Here is a 19,250-nt window from a genome sequence, read left to right as displayed (position 1 = left end):
ATGTTAGCTCAGGGCCCATCTTCCTTACACACACAAAAGACAAAAACAAAAGTAGAGCAGGCTGGTTGGGAAGTAAATGAGAATTAAAGTAGAATTTGACAATGTTTCTTAATCTTTAACTTTATGCACTCATTGGATGCTAAGAGTAACAGTATGAGGTAAGTGGAGGCAACCAGTCTGCTACCATAGTGGCACCAGGCTCTGTCACGTGAACTTAATTGAGACACGACTTCGTGGCCCATTGGCTGATAAACTCTTGAATGAGTGAGGAATCGTGTATTGAAGGCCCTGAAGCAAACCAGATAGAGACATTCTGACTTGATTTGTTAGGACATGGAAAAACAATGTCAAAACTTGAACAAGAAAATGAAATGTTAAAAATGGTACATTAAGAAAAATACTACGACCACGTTATTTAGGATGAATTGGGAGTAGGTGATAGCTTGAGAATGGAGGAAGAAAGATATTCTAATAATTAAAGGAGTGATATTATTTTGTATAGTTAGTGATTTAGCTGAGATACTTCTAGCCACTGACTCACTCAAAGAATCATTTTTAAAAGATTGAAATAAAATTTAAAATGAAGTATCAGCAACATTATTTCTTCTGGCTATGGTTTGGATGATGATGATGTCACTATTCAAGGTATCCTATTGTCAACTTAAAAAAAAAGAAAAGAAATTATTTAGTCTGAATAAATTAAACAAACATTGAATTCAAAAATTTGTTTCCTACCACATACAAGGCACTAAGCCAGACACTGGGAAAACAATAACAAGAAGGAGAGGTGATCTGGAACCCCTAACCTCAGCAGAGAACCTGAAATAGAAAACATCCAGGCTAGTTACAATGTAGTAAGGACTGAGACAGAAGCATACATATGGAAGAAGATACAATGAATTCTGAAGTTGGGGTATGGATCCTTTGATATCTTAGCTGGACCCCAAAGGATGAGTATGATCAAATAGACACAGAGAAGGGAAAAGCATGAACAAAAAGAGCATAAGCCTGTATATGTGAACTTGCACAGTGCATCCTTTCAAGTGGGCGAGTACCTTAGCGTGGCTAGTATAATAGTGCACTGGGGCACAGGGCACCCGGCACGGGGAGTGTTGAGGAGGGGGTGGTAAGAGATGAGACTGGAAAAGAGTAGCATCTTCTGAAACTTCCTGTCTCTCTCTCGGTGGACAACAGCTTTTCTACCAATCTCTTCTAGAAAGGCATTGTAGTGTGTGGTCAAGAGCATGGGCTCTGGAGCCTGAGAACTGGGAATCAAGTCCCAGTCCCACCGCTTGCTAGCTAAGTGCCCTAGGGCAGATTGTTTAATCTCCTCATCTATAAAATATGTGTAACAATATGGTCCTTGTAAGGTCTTTGTGAAGACTGAATGAGTTAATGCATGTGAAGCAGTGAGAACATGGCCTGGTGTATTGAAAGTGCTCGATAAATGTCAGCTATTATTATTTTAACATAATCAGCAATAATATGTCATTATTTTAGTTTTTATGTTAGGAAAATACAATTTTAAATCAGAATTTGTCTTATTCATTGGTGTACAACAGGACTTTATAGGATCTGTCAGTGGAGGAACTTGCTGAAATAGTCTTCTCTAAAATATCTTAAAAGTATACTCATCCACTACAGTACCTGAGGATCTTCCACTAGAAATTCATTAAAGCTTTGGGGGTTTTAGGAGGTTCTTTATAAAGTTCTCATACTTTAGGAAGAGGGAACATGGTTTGTTTGTAGCCATAAGCACCTCAGCATGAATTAGTTTACCACACTAGGCAGGAAAGACAGGGCTGAGCCAGGGAAATGCAATGTTGGACAGGTGAGAAAGAAGGTTCTAGCTTAGAGTGTTGTCTATTGGGAGAGTGGGGGTCATAGGTGGGGTCTTCAGTGCCCTTTGGAAACTGGGGATCATTTTATCATTAAGAAGGGAAAAGGGGGGCGCTGGCCCGGTGGTGCAAGCAGTTAAGTGCACACGCTCGGCTGCGGCGGCCCGGGGTTAGCGGGTTCCGATCCCAGGCGTGCACCGACACACCGCTTGTTGACCCATGCTGTGGCGGCGTCCCATATAAAGTAGAGGAAGATGGGCACGGACGTTAGCCCAGGGCCAATCTTCCTCAGCAAAAAAGAGGAAGATTGGCATCGGATGTTAGCTCAGGGCTGATCTTCCTCACCAAAAAAAAAAAAAGTGGGGGGGGGAGGGGAATTTGTTAAAGAGGAAAGGGGCACAAAGAAGAGAGAACTGTTTGCTTCACAATATTGTTTAGGGTCAACCTTGTTAATAAAAAGTTGCTGAAATGGCTTAAATAAATCTGCAGTCAAGTCTTGATGATTTGACCCACTTTGTCTAAAAAATTTTAAGGTTATAAGCCCTAATATATTTTATATACAATCATGCACCACATACATAACGATGTTTCATTCAATGACAAACCACATATGGCATGGTGGTCCCATAAGATTAGTACCATATAGCCTAGGTGTGTAGTAGGGTATAGCCTAGTACATATAGCCTAGATGTGTAGTAGGCTACAAGTACACTCTATGATGTTGCACAGTGACGAAATAGCCTAATTTCTAGGTTGCAACTATTTCTAGTGATGTGGAAGGCCTGTGCCAAGTCATTGCACATTTACAACACTGCTGATGGAGTTTCCCCCAGAGAGGAAATAGTTCATTGGAGCTTTCCGTACAGAAACCTGCACAGGTAGATGAAACGTTTTTATAATTGCCGCTAGGAAAAAGAGAGGGCCCCAGGGGATTCTTCTGCCCAAGGGAGCCCCTCCCTGGTTATAAGTTAATTTGTTGTGTGTATGTGGACCAGATGGGTGGAATTAAACCTTCTAAGGTGTGGTGGTTAGATTGTTTTAACATGTCTGGAGACTCTCGGAAACATGAGAAGTCATATTTCTCTTTCAAAAGACCATCCTCTTGTGGTTCAAATGCGGGCTTTTGAAACTGAAACTATAACACCTGTGGCTATAGAGTGGGGTCTGTTTGTTTTCTCTGTACTCCTATTGGGGTGTATATGAAGGCTCTGAAATTCTTGACTTAATTAATGTTTGTGTTTTCATGAACATGGCTCTAAGGTAGCAGGATGGGAGACTGGAAGCTAATTAGTTATTGAAGTAGGTCCTCACTTTCAACAAATCTGTGTACCCTGAAGAACTGGCCCTCTCAAACTTCCTGTTACAATCATTCAAAGCATTTATACATCTGTCTGCCTGTGACGTGGTGGAAATAAGCTACAGAAAAATCTCAGGAGGCTACCTAAGTGGGTTGAAAGGTGGCAGGGTAAAAAAAGAAGTACAGGCAAGAGGAAGGTATTATATGTAATGTGAAGAATACAAAATATATATCTAAAATGAAGTCTGAAATACAAGAAATAAACATAAACATCATCTGAAATTGTTCCCTAAAGAAGTCAGCCCAAAGGCAGTTTCTTCTCCATTGTAGGGACTGAGTTATCTTGACACTGAGAGTGCAGCTGTGGTTAAGAAAGTTAAAAAGATAAGCCCCTTCATTCACCCTGGGCAAAACAAAAAAAAAAAGAAAAAGAAAACACACAAAAATAGGGCATATCTACATTTGGAACACGACGTATTGCTCTGTTTGCTTATCTTCAAGAAAAGTCTAATGATGTTGGAGCCAGTCAGGAGCAGAACAGCTGAAATAATCAACTTCCATATCCCTTCCATAAGAGCTACTGCACTGGCACAATTCTGCAGTGTAAACAGCAGAAGGATGATGTTATGGCTGAATTGTGTCCCCCTAAAATTCACATATTGAATCCCTAATCCTCAGTACCTCAAAATGTGACTGCATTTGGAGATAGGGCCTTTAAAGAGGTAACTAAGTTAAAATGGGATCTTTAGGGTGGGCCCTAATCCAATGTGACTGGTGTCCTTATAAGAGATTGGGAGACAAACAAAGACAGACACCAGACACATGTACTCACAGAGAAGACATGTGAAGACACAGGGAGAAGGCAGCCATCTACAAGACAAGAAGAGTGACCTTGGCAGAAACCAACCCTGCAGACACCTTGATCTCAGACTTTTAGCCTCCAGAACTGTGAGAAAATAAACTTCTATTGATTAAGTCACCCAGTCTATGGTACTCTGTCATGGCAGCTCTAGCAAACTAATACAGATGAGAACAGATATGATCAAATGGTTTAAAGTTATGAAGCGTCTAGAAAAGGATGTGATTATCTCAGGATACCTCTAGGTCAGATTTCTTAAAGCAAAGTCTGCATACTATCTGCATCAGGACCATCTACGATACATTTTAAAAAGCAGGTTCCCAGACCTCTCTGGACCTAGCATATTAAAAATTTCTGGTATGAGGCCCAAGAATCTATCTTTTCAGTAGACACCCCAAGTGATGTTTTTGCACACTAAAGTTTGAGACCCGCTTTGCAAGGTCCTACCCAACCTCTGGCTCTCTTCTGTGCTTGGCTGGCTGGTACTAATTACATCTCAGCAAGTGCTGGTGTGTCTGGCACTCTGGCAGATGCTCTGTGATCCAGGAACCTGGTATAAATCTCATTGTAGGCTATCTCTCTCCAGGTGTCAGCAGGCGGGGAGTGCTGAATGGGATGGACTGAATGGAATCCTTAGAGGAATCCTCTTGACTCCCGGAAGAAATAAGTGCCTCACTTACCCTACTCACTTAAGAATATACTGATATATTTTGAGCAGTAATCTATAGTACACATATTATTTCTCTCATGAGATTTATTTAAAGATGCTATTACCTCAGCATCTAAATTCTCAGAGGGAATACAAGGAACAGAAAGGGCATAGCTAACTTTTATACTGCTATACATTAGTTGAACTTGTGAGAAAAGTTTTCTGACAGGGCCTGTGCCTTTTTATGCCCTGTGCAGATAAAATATAATATTAGTGAAATAGATAAATAACATATATAAAGAAAACAAATTAATAATAAGTGGAAAGGAATCTAATAAATTATTTCACCCAGGCTCTGTGCTTTCATGTATTTCCTCATCACCAAAAGGAATTGGAATAGCAAGTATTCTTTCATAAAGCATGAGATGAATTTTCTTTCCTTCACCTGTGGGCCAAAGAGGACCTGAAGTTAAAGAGCAAGAAAGAAATAGTTCAGAGTCCAAAGCGAACACAGTGACAAACATTTTCAAAGTAGGCAGAATAGGTCGTATTCTGACTTAAATACGGCAGTTCACTAGAGACATGTAAAAACTGACCCCCCCCCACCATTTACAAATGTGATTAAGGGATATAACAAGATTTTATAAGTTTATTTTTTTTAACTGACATTTAGGCAGGTCATTTGAGAATGTTCAGGTGGGCAGGTCATTGGGCTATTTCTCTATTTTTCTGCTGGTGGTCCAGGCTTTGAAACTGAATGCAGCTACAGGATCCCAGGAGTGACCAGGTCTGTCCAGGGGGTACTTACTGCCATCAATGTTGAGCACTTAACTCAATGGCAGGCGTTGCCTAAGTGCTTTTCCCTCCTTGACTAAATTTCAGTGTCTCTGTGCAGATCACTCATTCCCAACAGATTCTTTTTTTGGGGGGGCTGGGGGGTGGGAGTGGGAGGATGGATGGGGAATTGGAATTGTCATTAATGTTCCAGGTGCTTTCCAGAAACAAGAATTCTGGCACTTAAAGTGAATTGATTTTAAACTCTAGACCTTAATACTCTGGAGAGGTTCAGAAGAAAAGCCAGGAGAGCAACTGGATTTCATTACGAAAGTAAAGAGGACATTCAGTTTGCAAGAAGACAGCTTCCCAGTTTGGGGAGTGATCGGCTTCTCAGACAAGAGAAAGCCCTAACAATGAAAAACGGCTGTTTTGGCTGAAAAGGGGCTCTCAATTTGGACCAAAGCACTGCTCGTGTGGTGTAAGGATGGGTGCTCATTAGGTACTAGACCTTTTTGAGCAGCCCTTTTCCGCGGTCCCGGGCTAGGCGAGGGCCCGGCCTAAGGGCCAGGCAACCCCAAGGCCCTTGACACGCGGACGAGCGGGATCCGGGGCGCGGCGGCGGCGGAGGGCGAGCGTCCCGGGCGGCGGCGGCCGCGCCTTCGTTAGAGGGCGCTCTGGGGGCGGCTCCGCCGCAGTCCCGACTCCCGCCGCTTCCTCCCCGCCGCCCCTCCCCGCCAGCCCGGCGAACGCGGCCGGGCCCTGGGGAGTCTCGGCGCCGCCGGGGACGAGGCGCGGGCCGCGCTGCAGCCGGAGCGGGGCCGGGCTCCGCCGCCTCCTTCCGCCGCCCCGCCGCCGGCCATGCATTCTTCCGGCTCCTCCGGCTCCCGCAGCCCGGGCCGGGGCCCGGCCAGCCCGAGGTAACCGCCGGCTCGGCGGCCGCAGGCCCCGGGGCTGCGGCGGAGCCGGGCCGGGGAGGCGCTGGGTGGGCGGGGAAGGGGTGTCGTCGTCGTGCGGCCCAGGGAGGCGGCGGCGGCGGCGGCATGAGGGACGAGGGCGCGGTAGGCCCCGAGGAGGAGGCGGGGGCGCGGGGCATCCGCCCGCCTCCCCGGGACCCGCCCCGGTGACAGGTCCGGCCTCTGAGTCCCTGCCGTCCCTCTGTCTGCAGGCAGCCGCGAGGGGACTAGGGCGCCCGCGCCGCGCCTCGGCCGCCGCCGCGTCCATGACCGCGACCCCTCGGCCGGGGACACCCGCCGCCGCGCAGCACCGCGCCCCGGGACGCCGGCCCCCAGCCCTGCTCGCCCCCGCGCCCCACCGCCCGCCGTCCGCACCCGCCGAGGTGAGCCCGGCGCGCGGGCGACCGCCGCCCCGACCCCTTCCCCGTCCGCGGAAACCGCTGCGGGCTCCACCCGACCCCCGAGCGCTGCCGCCTCTTCTTCCCCGCTTCTTCCGTCATCCCTCGCTTCCCTGCCCTCCGCTCGGAGCGCTGATTCTCTTTATCCCTGGTCCTTCGCCTTTCCCTCCTTCTCGCTTTTGCTCCCCTCCCTCTGTTCCTCTCCTTCCTCCTTTTCGCCTCGTTATCCCCCACTTTCTTCCTCTCACCTTTTTGCCCTCTTTTTTAGGCCCTTCTCCTTTTTTTTCTTAAAAAAAGGAAAACAAAAACCCTTTTGCCGCAGATGAAAATTTTTAGCGTAACTCTTTTGGCTCCTGCGAGAGACCTTTTAAAGGAATGAATCAATGTGCAGCAACGGTGGTGGCGAGGGTACCGAGGTTCTCAGCACCTGGGAAATCCGATCGAGAGGTCCATGTTTCAGTCTTCTTTCCGCTCGTGTCGTCAGTTTGGAGACACTGAGAGTGTCTGAAGCCAGTGGGTCTCTTTTTCTTCCTTAAAGTCCAAGCAGAGACTGCAGTGAGACGCGCTGCAGGGAGAGCCACCGATTAGTTAGTGGGAATAGTATTATCATTTGCTAAATATATTGTGACATACCCTGTGCCGCCGTGAACAGCTCCCTTGACCTTGTGCGGCTCCTCCTCCCTCGCTGGCTGTCTCCCTCTGGAATTTCCCGGAAAGATCACCGAGGTACTCCACCGGGCAGGCGTAGACCCTCGGTTTTTCTTTTATTTTTGTGCTGGAGATGATTTGTATGTTGGTGACTATTTAGATGCATTTAAGCCATTTTCCTTTTTAAATGAAATTTTCTTTCACCTCAGAAAGACAGGACGGACTCCAGTGTGAGAATGGCTGTGACTTTGGAAGAAGCTCCATGGCTGGGCTGGATCTTGGTAAAAGCCCTGATGAGATTTGCCTTCATGGTCGCCAACAACCTGGTTGCTATTTCATCCTACATCTGCTATGTGATTATACTTCAGCCCCTTCGAGTGCTGGACAGTAAGCGGTTCTGGCATATTGAAGGAATCATGTATAAGTGGCTTTTAGGAATGGTGGCTTCTTGGGGATGGTATGCTGGATATACAGGTAAGAGTGAGAGCACTTTCTTTTAATGCATATGAACAAATTTGTAATGTTATGCTTAAGTCAGAAGCCATGATTAAATGTATATGACACTTTGGCTTGAAGATGCTTTTATGCTTTGACTACTGAAAAAATAAATAGAAAACAATTCTATTGAGCTTTTGTTTTCTACCAGAATCCTAATTTAGGAGGGATGATATTTTCAGAAGTATAATTTCATAATTGCGTGTTGATAAATTCCTTAAATGTTTTTAATGTGATGGACATTTGTTTATTAAAACTGGTCTGCAGAAGCTCTCCTTGAGGAATACAAGTGGGCTATATAGGACTTGAGGGCTTGTAAAATGAAGAGGTAAGGTATTTAACCCATAAACATTGGGAATTTAGAAAAAGGATTGAGCCATATTTGTGCTGATAGTTTAATTAATAAGTTTTTTCATTTAATGTAGTATTGTACTGTGTACCTTTTAAGCCAAGCAAAAAATGGCTGTCTTTCCTGTTATGTGTGTTTCTTTTGTTTACTAGAATCTATATTTTATTTCATAAATGTCTTAGAATATTAAATATAAAAAATTAAGTTTTATCCATGTTAAGCTAATTTATGGTCTGAGTGTTTTTAAGATTTTTGTTTCTGCCTTTAAATTGCATTTTGGGAAGCAGGAGTAATGCTATTTTGAAGTGGACTTGTAAAGAACTAAATGAAAAGTAGTGTTTATCTTCTGTTTATAAACCTTATGTGCTCTGAGAACTTGTGCCTCTGCTGTGAAAGTTCTATATTGATTTTTATATTTGTTTGACTATTTTCCCCCCTAAGAATTAGGATAATGAAAAAAGCATTGAGGTTTCTAGCACTTGTCTTGGACATAGAGGCTTTTATCATAGAATTTTATAACTGATAGGCTCCTTAGAGATCATGCTGCAGATGCGGCGGTCAGTGGAGTCTGTAGTTCATAGCTTAGAAGAGTGAGGAGGGTACTCGCAGGGTCAAACAGCATGGTAGTACCCCAAATTCTCTGTCTCCCTCTTTCCTGCCCAGGTTGCATCTGCAGATTTTATCCATACACACGAGAAAAGGACTGACAGCACACAGTTTGTATGGAGTCTGACAGACTCTTGCTAAGTCAGGGCGCTCTCAGTTGCCCCAGATGAAGCCTTGTCTCCTTGTGGCAATGCCGTTTATTATTCTGCAAGGCCCGAAGCCCCTGGGTTAGTGTATGCGTTGTTTCCTTGTCATGTGTCTTGTTGAGATCCCAGTGGTCTTTGGACACAGGAGGTGAGGATCTAGTTCCTTTTTAGGACCTGGTGGTAGTAGTAGTCATAGTAGTGGTAGAGAAAAATGAAGTTCTAGCCTATGGTGCTGAATTCTTAACTGAACTGCACCACTCTTAGAATTGCTTTGCTCTATATAGTTTGAGCTTCTCCAAATACACTATGTGGTACTAGTGACTTTATTCTTTGTACAGTATACTTAAGTTTGCTTATTTTTAATGGGCTCATAGTATTTTGAGATACAAGTTCTAGAAGTTTATTCTATTTAAACAATGAAATTACTGAAATGTTTGTGCTTGGGTGTGTGTGGTGTATTTGTGTATAAGTGTTAGCATGATGAGAAGCTGAAAAAAATTATTTTGCGTTGACCTTGAGATTGTAAGAAGTGCAGTGGTGCTGCTTGAAGTTAAAGTTAGTTGCCCTACAAGGCCAGCGCGGTGGCGCAAGCAGTTAAGTTTGCACGCTCCCCTGCGGTGGCCTGGGGTCGCGGGTTTGGATCCCGGGTGCGCACCGAGGCACCACTTGTCAAGCCATGCTGTGGTGGCATCCCATATAAAGTAGAGGAAGATGGGCATGGATGTTAGCCCAGGGCCAGTCTTCCTCAGCAAAAAGAGGAGGATTAGCAGATGTTAGCTCAGGGCCGATCTTCCTTACACACACACACAAAAGTTAGTTATCCTACGGCCATAGCGTGGCTGCAATGGATTTTTAAGCGTATTTTCTTGTCTCTTCCTTGCTGACGGTAGAACTGCGCAGTTTCTTTTGCCACCTGCTTGCGAAGTGGTCTTGGCATGATCTGCATATTTTAGTATCTCTGAAGCATCTGTTCTTCTTTAGGCTACTGCATTTTGACCACGTTATCAGTTTGTCTCATTTAAATATAGAATATTTTAGTGTATATATTTTAAATTGTTTTCCTACAGATAGAATACTTTTAGAGGGTCTGATCGTGGTCTGATCATAACAGAACACAGTCAAGAGGTCAAACAAATGTAGGTATGACTTTTGTTGAAAGCTACAATTGGATCTAAAGAAGCAAACATAAGCAGAGGTTGATGAGCAGATGTACCCGTAAGAATCTGGGAAGTTATCTTAGCCTTTGTATGGATTATGTGTTTCATTCCTTCCCTTTGTGTCCAGAGGAGGGTGGGCTTCATTTTTTTTCCCTTTCACTATGCTTCACTTTCACAGACGAAAAACTGAATGTTGCCAAAGGAATTCTGCTCAGCAGATTTAGTATGTTAATGTTTTAGAATAAAAATTGCTAAGCTTTGTTGAAAAACCACTTCTGAAGAAACCTTAAATATTAATTAAATATTAATTAGGAAGCTACAAGTTGAGTATTGGTATAGAAGGTAATTTTTTCAAATTGTGACATTCAGTCTAAGAAAAGTCAATTACTCAGCTCTGCTGCTGATGACTTATATTGCTTATCTAACCTACACTGCCACATATGGTAGCTACTAGCTGTATGTGACTGTTGAAGTTTAAATTAATTAAAATGAAATAAAATTAAAAATTCGGTTTCTCAGTTACACCAGCCACCAAGTGCTTGGCAGTTTTACCATCAAGTGCTTAGTACGATCGAGTGCTGGGTACTAGGTGGCTAGTGGCTACTGTATTGGACAGCACAGGTATAGAACACCTCCATCATCCCAGAAAGTTCTGTTGCATAGAGCTGATAAATAGTAAGTATGGCTTTCTCCTTTTTCTTAGGAAAAATGCATTTTATCTTTATGAAAAGAATATTTTTCCAAACATAGTTCCAAACAGATTTCTTTTGGGGAACACAGGGAGATTTATAAAATTGTCTTTTAATTTGAGGCAAGTGTCACAAAAATGAGTCCTTTAAACTCAGACATGCTTCTTGGATGGGCAACGGTAAAGCTAGTAAGCCCAAGAACTTGAGTGAACATTCTTGTACTTAATCTGCATCCTCAGAGCTGAGTACTGCCTGTGGACAGAAGATGGAAAGGAGTTTTCTGGTCTTTCTGCCTGCTTCTGACTTTATGTCTTGTCGGGGGAACACGTCTTGAACGAACCCTGAGGACATTGGGGTTCGTTCTTCTCTAGCTTGCTGCTAGGTGGTGGTGATTGTTGTCATGACATTTCCTTTCGTGGGAAGTGCTGTACAAACACCTCATGTGGAGGAAAAGTTGTGTACTGCCTTTGACCTGATATTTCAAGGGCAAACCAAATGAGATGCTAGCTTAACTAATGATCCACCTCTGCATGCTTTATTCAGGTCTGCGATAAATCAGTACACTGCCCCCCCCGCCCCCCCCCCTCCATTTAAGTGAGGATTGGTAAATTTCAGAGAGAGATTTTTTTTTAATACAATGTGTTTATTTAAAATTGTTTATTTTGATTTTCATTCACTTATTTTAATAAATTCATTGTTCCCCATCCAAACACATTTAATTAAAATCTCTTGCACAAAATCATTAAAAAAATTCATTGTAATTGGAAGCTCCAGAATTTCTCTATAGGATGAGAGACCTTCGGGCCACAGTCTGGCTGGCAGAGAGATGGGGTACCAGGGGGCTTGCCACCAAACTGTTTTTGCTTAGCAAACGCTGTTTCCCTTAGATTGCATATTTACTTGGGTGGTTTTAGGGAAAGCTGACGGAGATTAGGTTTAGCTTCCTCCCACTCCCCAAGTGACAGCTGTCATGGCTCTATGTTAGTCTTTGTGGGTTATTTTATTATTTGATAGTGTTTTACTTTTTTGCTGGGATACAGATTCATTGTGTGAGAAAAACTATTAGGAATTATATCTGCCTTGATTTAGAGAAAATTTTAAAAATGTATCTTCTAGAGCAGCATTTTTTTTACCTTTGAGTCATAAACCAATTTAGAGTGTCAAGATGAACATTTTTAAAACGTGAAATAGAATAGAATTAAATAGAAGAAATCAGAAATGTGTGTATCTGTACTGGGTAGTGCACAGAATGTATTTTTTACTATGAGCCCTGTCAACATTTGAAAGGCATTGTTCTAGTGGAAAGAGCGCTGCGATGTAGGAGAACTCGGGGAGTCAGCTGTCCTGATCTAACTTTAACATCTCTGCTCGCTGGTGGGGATGAGATCCTTACCTGCCCCGTGCCCAGCGGGGCTCTGAGCTCTTTACAGACAGAGATGTGGTCTTTATAACCCTAGAGCTCAATTCGTTGCCTGATGGCTTACAGAGTGCTCCATAAGTGTCTAAGTATTTCCTGACAGATACCTTCTTTCTTTCTTGGTCCCAGCTAAGATGCCTTAGCTGCCTACCTTCCTGAAAGGTCTGATATCAAGGTCATTGCAGTCCACAAAATGTAAACCCTCAACTGGATCATGTTTTTCATACACATACATACCTACCTTCATACATATATATACATTTCCTACAATACCGTATTTGTTAATTTAACACACCTTCACTGATCTTCTGTTATGTGTGGGAACAGGTGCCCTGGAGGTGCTGAGATGCACAAGACATAATCGATGACTTTAAGGAGTTCACAGCAGTCTTGGTGGGGAAGACAGTGCACCAGCAACGAAAACATCCCAGTATAGTGCTCTAACGGAGATGTACTGTGGGATAAAACAGGATGGGCTCCTGATCTCGCATCAGTGGTAGGTGGTAGCAGAGAGAGAATAGGGAATTTAGGGAAGGAGCAGCTTTAAATTCCTTTTTTTTTTCCATTAGGGAAATATTTCTCTGTGGGGCTAACTCTATCATCAGTAATCATAATAGATTTAAAAGACTTGAATAATGTGTCAGTTTGAAATTTATATCTTTGTGATGATACTATTAGCTTACATTTATTGAAATATAAGCCAAGCAATGTTCTAAGTGTTTCAGTCATTTAATGCTCTAACAGTCTTATCAGGTTGGTACTATTATTAGCTCCTCTCTTTTTGTGATTAATGTTGAAATTGAAACACAGAGCTTTCTCAGTTATTTCCCCTTAAACATTAACTGCGTTCATGTTGCCACAGGTTTATTTTGGTATTTCAAGAGCCATTATTGACCTTTATATAATATTCCTAGAGTGTTTCTTAATTTTTACTACCCATATATTCTTTTGTTTCTGAGCATGAAATCTCTTTCTGAAACTACAATTCTTTAACACCTGAAAGCAATATCATAGTTATAGATGTCTGCGAGAGGTTAAAAAAATTGTTGCTTCAATGGAAGTATTTGTAGTGTGCAGTAAATATGATAAAATTCCACTTCCTTCGGTCTCTATCTTTACAGAGAACAATTCAACTGGAATTTTAGTTTTTGAGTGCTTGACAGTAGACAGTAGACATCAGAGTGAGGAGTTACTGCATGATATTATGTCAACAACTGATCTTGACATAAATCCAGGCGAGGAGTTTTCAGTACAGTGTTTTGATTTTTATATGGAAAATATACCATAAAAAGTAAATATTACTACATGCTTTAAACTCAGCAATCTGGTGATATTGTAAATTTGGTATCTGGTCTTATTTCAAAGATCATATCTAATTGAGTAATTTATTTTAGATAGTTTTTTTTGAAATCGATAAAGTATATTCATTCATGCACACACACCCACATGCACAGTTACAGAAGCACATGGAGCAGTATTTGTAGTGGTTGAGACCTCAGATTCTGGAGTCAGGAAGATCTGGGTAAAACAATTCCTACATTCTTTTTGTTTACATTTGCCTGGTATGTCTTTGCCCGTTCGTTTGTTTTCAAACTTTTAAAATTACTTTTGATTTAGAGTGTCTCTAGAAATGAACATGAAGTTAGGTTTTTGGTTTATAAGTCAATTGGAAAATCTCTTTCTTTTAATGGGAATTGAATCCATTTACATTTATTGATATGTCAGGTATGTTTTGCCTGGGCTCTGTCATTGTATTTTATTATGTTTTCTGTTTTTATATATATATATAAATTTTAAGTCTTCCACTGTGTAGTCTGTTTTTCTTTGCTTTTTGTTGTTCTGATACTTAGGAAGGTTTGTATTTTTGTCTTACTGGTTACTTTATATGATATTCTTAGTTCTCTATTGTTAGTAGCTATTAGTTCTCTTTTATGACCAAAGACAAAATTTTTAAAAAATTCCCTCTTTTCTCTTCCCCTTTCTCTTCTCCATCGCCCAATTTTAGTCAATGGTCAATGGTATTTATTCACAGTAGTATTTGTATTTGTACTACTATATATGCTTATACTTTTCCTATTTGATTTATGAACCTTAAGGCTATCCATTGACTCCCAGCTATTACATCAAGGTAACCAGTAAGCGTATTATATACTACCCGCTCGCTTTCTCCCTTCTCCCGATTTTTGTTATTTGCACTTATACATTGTTATGGTCTATAATATTTATGTTCTATCACCTTTATCTCCTTCTGTTTTAGTCTTAAGTCCTCAGTTAAATATATGTAATCCTCACCCAAGCACTTTTGCGGAATTTTTTCCCAGTGATCCTTTGGTTGGCTAAAGTTCATCCTCTAGTAGTTTCTCAATAAGGAATTATGGGAATATTATTCTTACAACATTTTCAGGACTTGTTTTTGTTGCCTTATACTTGAGGGACAGCTTAGCAGGTAATAAAATCCTTGGCTCACTCTTTCCTTCCTTGGGTATCTTACAGGTGTTGTGTAAATGTCTTCTGGCATTAAATGTTGCTGTGGAGATAGGTGAAGCCAGCTTGAATTTTTTTCCCATTGTTAATGATTTGATCTTTTTTGCCTGTCTGCCCAAAGGATTCTCTCTTTCTCTTTAATATTTAGTAACTCTACTAGGATATGCTGGTGTAGAATATGCTGGCACATGTGTACCTTTTAATGTGTAGGTTTAAATCTATTTGTATTTCAAGAAAGTTCTCTTTATTTATATCTTTATTTTGTTTGACTTTTTTGGTCTTTTTGGTGACCCTAATTATATGTCTGTTGGATCTCCCTTTGTATATCTTTTTTATCTATTATTTTCTCTTTAATCCTTTTAAACACTTTTTCATTTATTTATTTTTGTCTTTAATGTTTCTTGCTGTGTATTCTGCAATGTGTCTTCTCTTTGTTCTCCTTTCAGTTTCTTCTTCATTTCTGTGATGGTTTTGTCTACTCTTCTATTTTTTTCTTGAGTTCTGCCAGTTCATGTTTCCTCCATGTTGTTTTAGACATTTCTTCCTTGAGTTCTTATATTTATGTTTTGTGATCTTCTTCATAGTGGTGGTGACTTCACTGATTTTCTTAAATTCATACAAAGATATTTAGTTACAGTTTTTATCTTCTCTATTGTAATATTTTTCTAGTGAGCATTCTTTGACAGTTGTTACATTTGCTGCTCATTTCTACCATTTTTAATATGGTATCTCTAAGTCAATGCTGTACCAGTTACCTGTTTATTCCTTGTAATTTAATGAGTTGGATTTTCCTCAGTCATTGGTAGGAGGTATGGGTGGGGCCAGGGTAGATTTCCAGATTTCTGCCTCAGAGATATTCTTTTTTACATATGGCACCTGGGTGTGTTTCTCGGTGTTGCCTCGAGTCCTCTGCCTCTCCAGACCAGACTGAGTCTGGAGGCTTTTTGCCACCAATTCTAGACTTCCCATTCCTTCCTTTGCAGCTGTGACTGAAGGGACACAGCCCCAGCAGGCCCCTAATGTAAACCCTTCTCCTTAAGGAGTGCATTTTTGCTGTTGCTTTCTGTGCTCTGCCACTACCCGGCCTTCCTCATCACATGCCAACCTTCCATCTCTCTCTCTGCTCCTCTGTTCTCCACTCCCAACATAGATTCTGTCAGTATCAGCCTTGATTCATCTCAGCCCTGGTATCATATATTTTGGAGTTTTTATATTTTTTTTTCTCTTAGGTTTGCTGAAAAAGGAGTTTTGTGAGGTTTTTCTTCTTTCTCCTTGTTGCTATGTGTATTTTCCAGGAAGATTCATGTCTATAACTCTACCATACCAGAAAGTGCAACACAAGATTTTTATTCAACTAGGTATTTATAATTCAGACAGCTCTGTCACCATTCTACTGTACTACTAGTTATTATAAAATGGAGACCAATTTTACCACCTAATTAAATTTCTTTAAGATCTGTCCAAAAGCAAGATATAGCCTCCCCAGTTTTTTTTTCCTCCCAGTGGTTCCCAAATTGTTTTGATTCTTGGACTACTTATCAGTGGAGTATAGTTAAGACATTCACTCTATTTCCACTTGCCTACAATAAGAAAATGTCACCAAAATGAATGGAAGAAGTGAGTTACCTTTGATACTTCAGTAAGGATATGAATGAAATACAACATTAATACTCCTCTCTAGGGTCTGGTCTGTGGACCACCTTGAAAACTTTAAGGATGACCAGTGTCCCCCAAAGTTCAATAAATATATTTATAGTATATTATATATATTAAGTATATTAAGTATATATAAAATAGATATTAGTTATAATAAAGTATATATATTAAATATATTATAGTACATTTATAGTTTACTTGTTATAAACTAATTTCAAGGGTTTCTCTTCAGAGTTTACAGACTAGTGGCCATACTCAGCAGCTGATGTGCTTTATTTGGTTTCTGCACTGTTTCAACCTTTTTTTAAATTAGTTGCCAACATTTCAGAATTCGGGAGATTTCACAAAACATAAAAAAGAAAACAAAATTGGAAATCTGGCCATGCTGGGCTCTCATTCTTGTCTGGCAGCAATTTTCTGGAGCTAAGTGATGGCTCCTGTCTGTACGTGGGGCCTGTGCTCTCCAGTTCACCCAGGATCCACTCCTTCCTTGTCTTACTCTGGGCCTGCTTGGCTCATTTGTATTACCTGCCTGGACCCCAGAGGCTTAGGTGATGTTCATTTAAAAAAACTCAAATAATAATCACCAGTCTCTTTCTGTTAGGCATATGATAGTTTTGCATTTATATGCCTTAGTAGTGCTGATAAACTAATGAGTTCTACCATTAAAAACTGAAAGTTTGTTAGTGACCCCCAACTACTGATTTCATATAGGAGAGGTATGTGATGGGATCTGAAAAGCAAAGTGCCGTTAGTGACAACTGTGGTTGCAATGTCTTTCAAGTTTCATGTACCATGTTACTAACCTAGTGAAATGTTTCCTGCTCTGTGTGCACTCGTTAATTAGTAGAGTGTCTCATTTCTTCTTCTGAATATAATCATGTAAAATCTAGATTATTACAAATTAGTTATTTCTCTTTGCTTTTCATATTTTTAAATGTGAAAAACAAAGCAAGTCTAGTTGATTTCTTTAAATTATAGTAGAGATAATTAAAAAATAGTGTTGTAAAAAGCATGCGTAAATTTTGGTTATGAGGTTATACTTTTCTTAAGGTTTAGTAGATCTGATGGTTTTGCCAGCAAAACACCTTTCCCAAACTTTTTTTTACTCGTTAAACTTTAAGAAACCATTATGAATCATGTATGTGACACATTTTGCATCTGCTATTCGTTAGAAGTTTGCATTATTTGACGCTTTAAGGGAAGAAAATCTGTAATTTAAATACAGCAAGATATTTCTGAATCATCAAAAGACTAGACCATGATCAGTATAGCTTTGGTGTTAAGAATATAGAATATATATATTTAAACAGATATTCACCATATTAAAAGGCACGATTCAGGGCGAGCCCCATAGCGTAGTGGTTAACTGTGCGTCCTCCGCTGCTGGCGGCCCGGGTTCAGATCCCGGGCGTGCACCAATGCACTGCTTGTCGAGCCATGCTGTGGCGGCGTCCCACATAAAGTAGAGGAAGATGGGCACGGATGTTAGCCCAGGGCCAGTCTTCCTCAGAAAAAAGAGGATTGGCATGGATGTTAGCTCAGGGCTGATATTCCTCGGGAAAAAAAAAAAGGCACAATTCAGTGGCTTTTAGTATAGTCACAAGATTGTACAATCATCACCACTAATTCCAGAACATTCATCACCTTGAAAAAAAACCCAGACCCATTAGCAGTCATTCCCCATTTCCTCCTCCCTTTAACTCCTGGCAACCACTAATCTGTGTTCTGTTTCTCTAGATTTGTCTATTCTGGACATTTCATATAAATGGAATCATATAATATGTGGTCTTTTGTGAATGGCTTCTTTCACTTAGCATAATGTTTTCAAGGTTCATCCATATTGTAACATGTGTCAGTACTTCATTCCTTTGTATGGCTGAATGATATTCCATTGTATGGCTAGAACACATTTTGTTTATGCATTTGTCAGTTGATGAACATTTTGGTTGTTTCCACGTTTTTGCTGCTGTGAGTAATGCTGCTATGAACATTCATGTACAAGTTTTTGTGCAAGCATATGTTTTCAATTCTCTTGGACTTAGGAGTCAAATTGCTGGGTCATATGATAATTCTATGTTTAACTTTTTGAGGAACTGCCAAACTGTTTTCTGTAGCAGGTGTCCCTTTGTACATTCTCACCAGCAATGTAGAAGTGTTCCAATTTCTCCACATCCTCACTAATACTTATTATTTTCTGGGTGGTGGTTGTTGTTGCTGCTGTTTTAATTTGGCCATCCTAGTGGATGTGAAGTGATAGCTCATTGTGGTTTAGATTTGCATTTCCCTAATGGCTAATGATGTTGAGCATCTTTTCATTTGCTTATTAGCCATTTGTCTATCTTTGGAGAAATGTCTATTCAAATCCTTTGCCCATTTGTAAGTTGGGTTGTGTTTTTGTTGTTGAGTTATAAGATTTTTTTCTATATTCTGTATACTACACTCTATTTTTTCACTGGTAGTTTGTGCTTTTGATGTCATATCTAAGAAACCATTGCCTAATCCTGGGTCATAAAGATTAACAGTTATGTTTTCTTTCAAGAGTTTAACTTTTATATTTAGGTCTTTGATTTATTTTGAGTTAATTTTTCTGTATGGTGTAAGGTAGAGGTCCAAACTTCATTCTTTTGCATGTGGGTATCCAGTTGCCTTATTGTTTGTTGAAAAGACTATTCTTTCCACATTGAATGATCTTGGCACCCTTGTTGAAAATCAGTTGGCTGTATGGGTTTATTTCTGGACTCTCAATTCTGTTCCATTGATCTATATGTCTCTCCTTATGCCAGTACCCACTCTCTTTATTACTGTGGTTTTATAATAAGTTTTAAGTAT

At 40.7% G+C, this 19,250-nt stretch overlaps 2 protein-coding genes across 4 annotated transcripts in view; both read left to right on the top strand.

Annotated features, from left to right (window-relative positions):
* Window positions 1–19,250, top strand: part of INTS7 (integrator complex subunit 7) — a 340,989-nt gene that overhangs the window by 167,223 nt on the left and 154,516 nt on the right. The window lies entirely within an intron of this gene.
* LPGAT1 (lysophosphatidylglycerol acyltransferase 1) overlaps window positions 6,220–19,250 on the top strand; it is a 321,343-nt gene continuing 308,312 nt past the window's right edge. For 2 of the 3 annotated variants that reach the window (XR_009219851.1, XM_058539800.1), the window contains exons 1-2: window positions 6,521–6,756; window positions 7,629–7,893. Coding sequence is in view for 2 of the 3 variants with exons in the window: in XM_058539800.1 (XP_058395783.1) it covers window positions 6,640–6,756; window positions 7,629–7,893 (382 nt within the window). In the remaining variant the exon portion in view is untranslated. Of the gene's footprint in view, window positions 6,338–6,520; window positions 6,757–7,628; window positions 7,894–19,250 lie in introns of those variants that run through there. The other variant, XM_058539801.1, reaches the window with a different exon arrangement.

Source organism: Diceros bicornis, chromosome 4 (genome assembly GCF_020826845.1).
Source record: "Diceros bicornis minor isolate mBicDic1 chromosome 4, mDicBic1.mat.cur, whole genome shotgun sequence".
NCBI lineage: Eukaryota > Metazoa > Chordata > Mammalia > Perissodactyla > Rhinocerotidae > Diceros > Diceros bicornis.
This window is presented reverse-complemented; position numbering and strand designations above follow the sequence as displayed.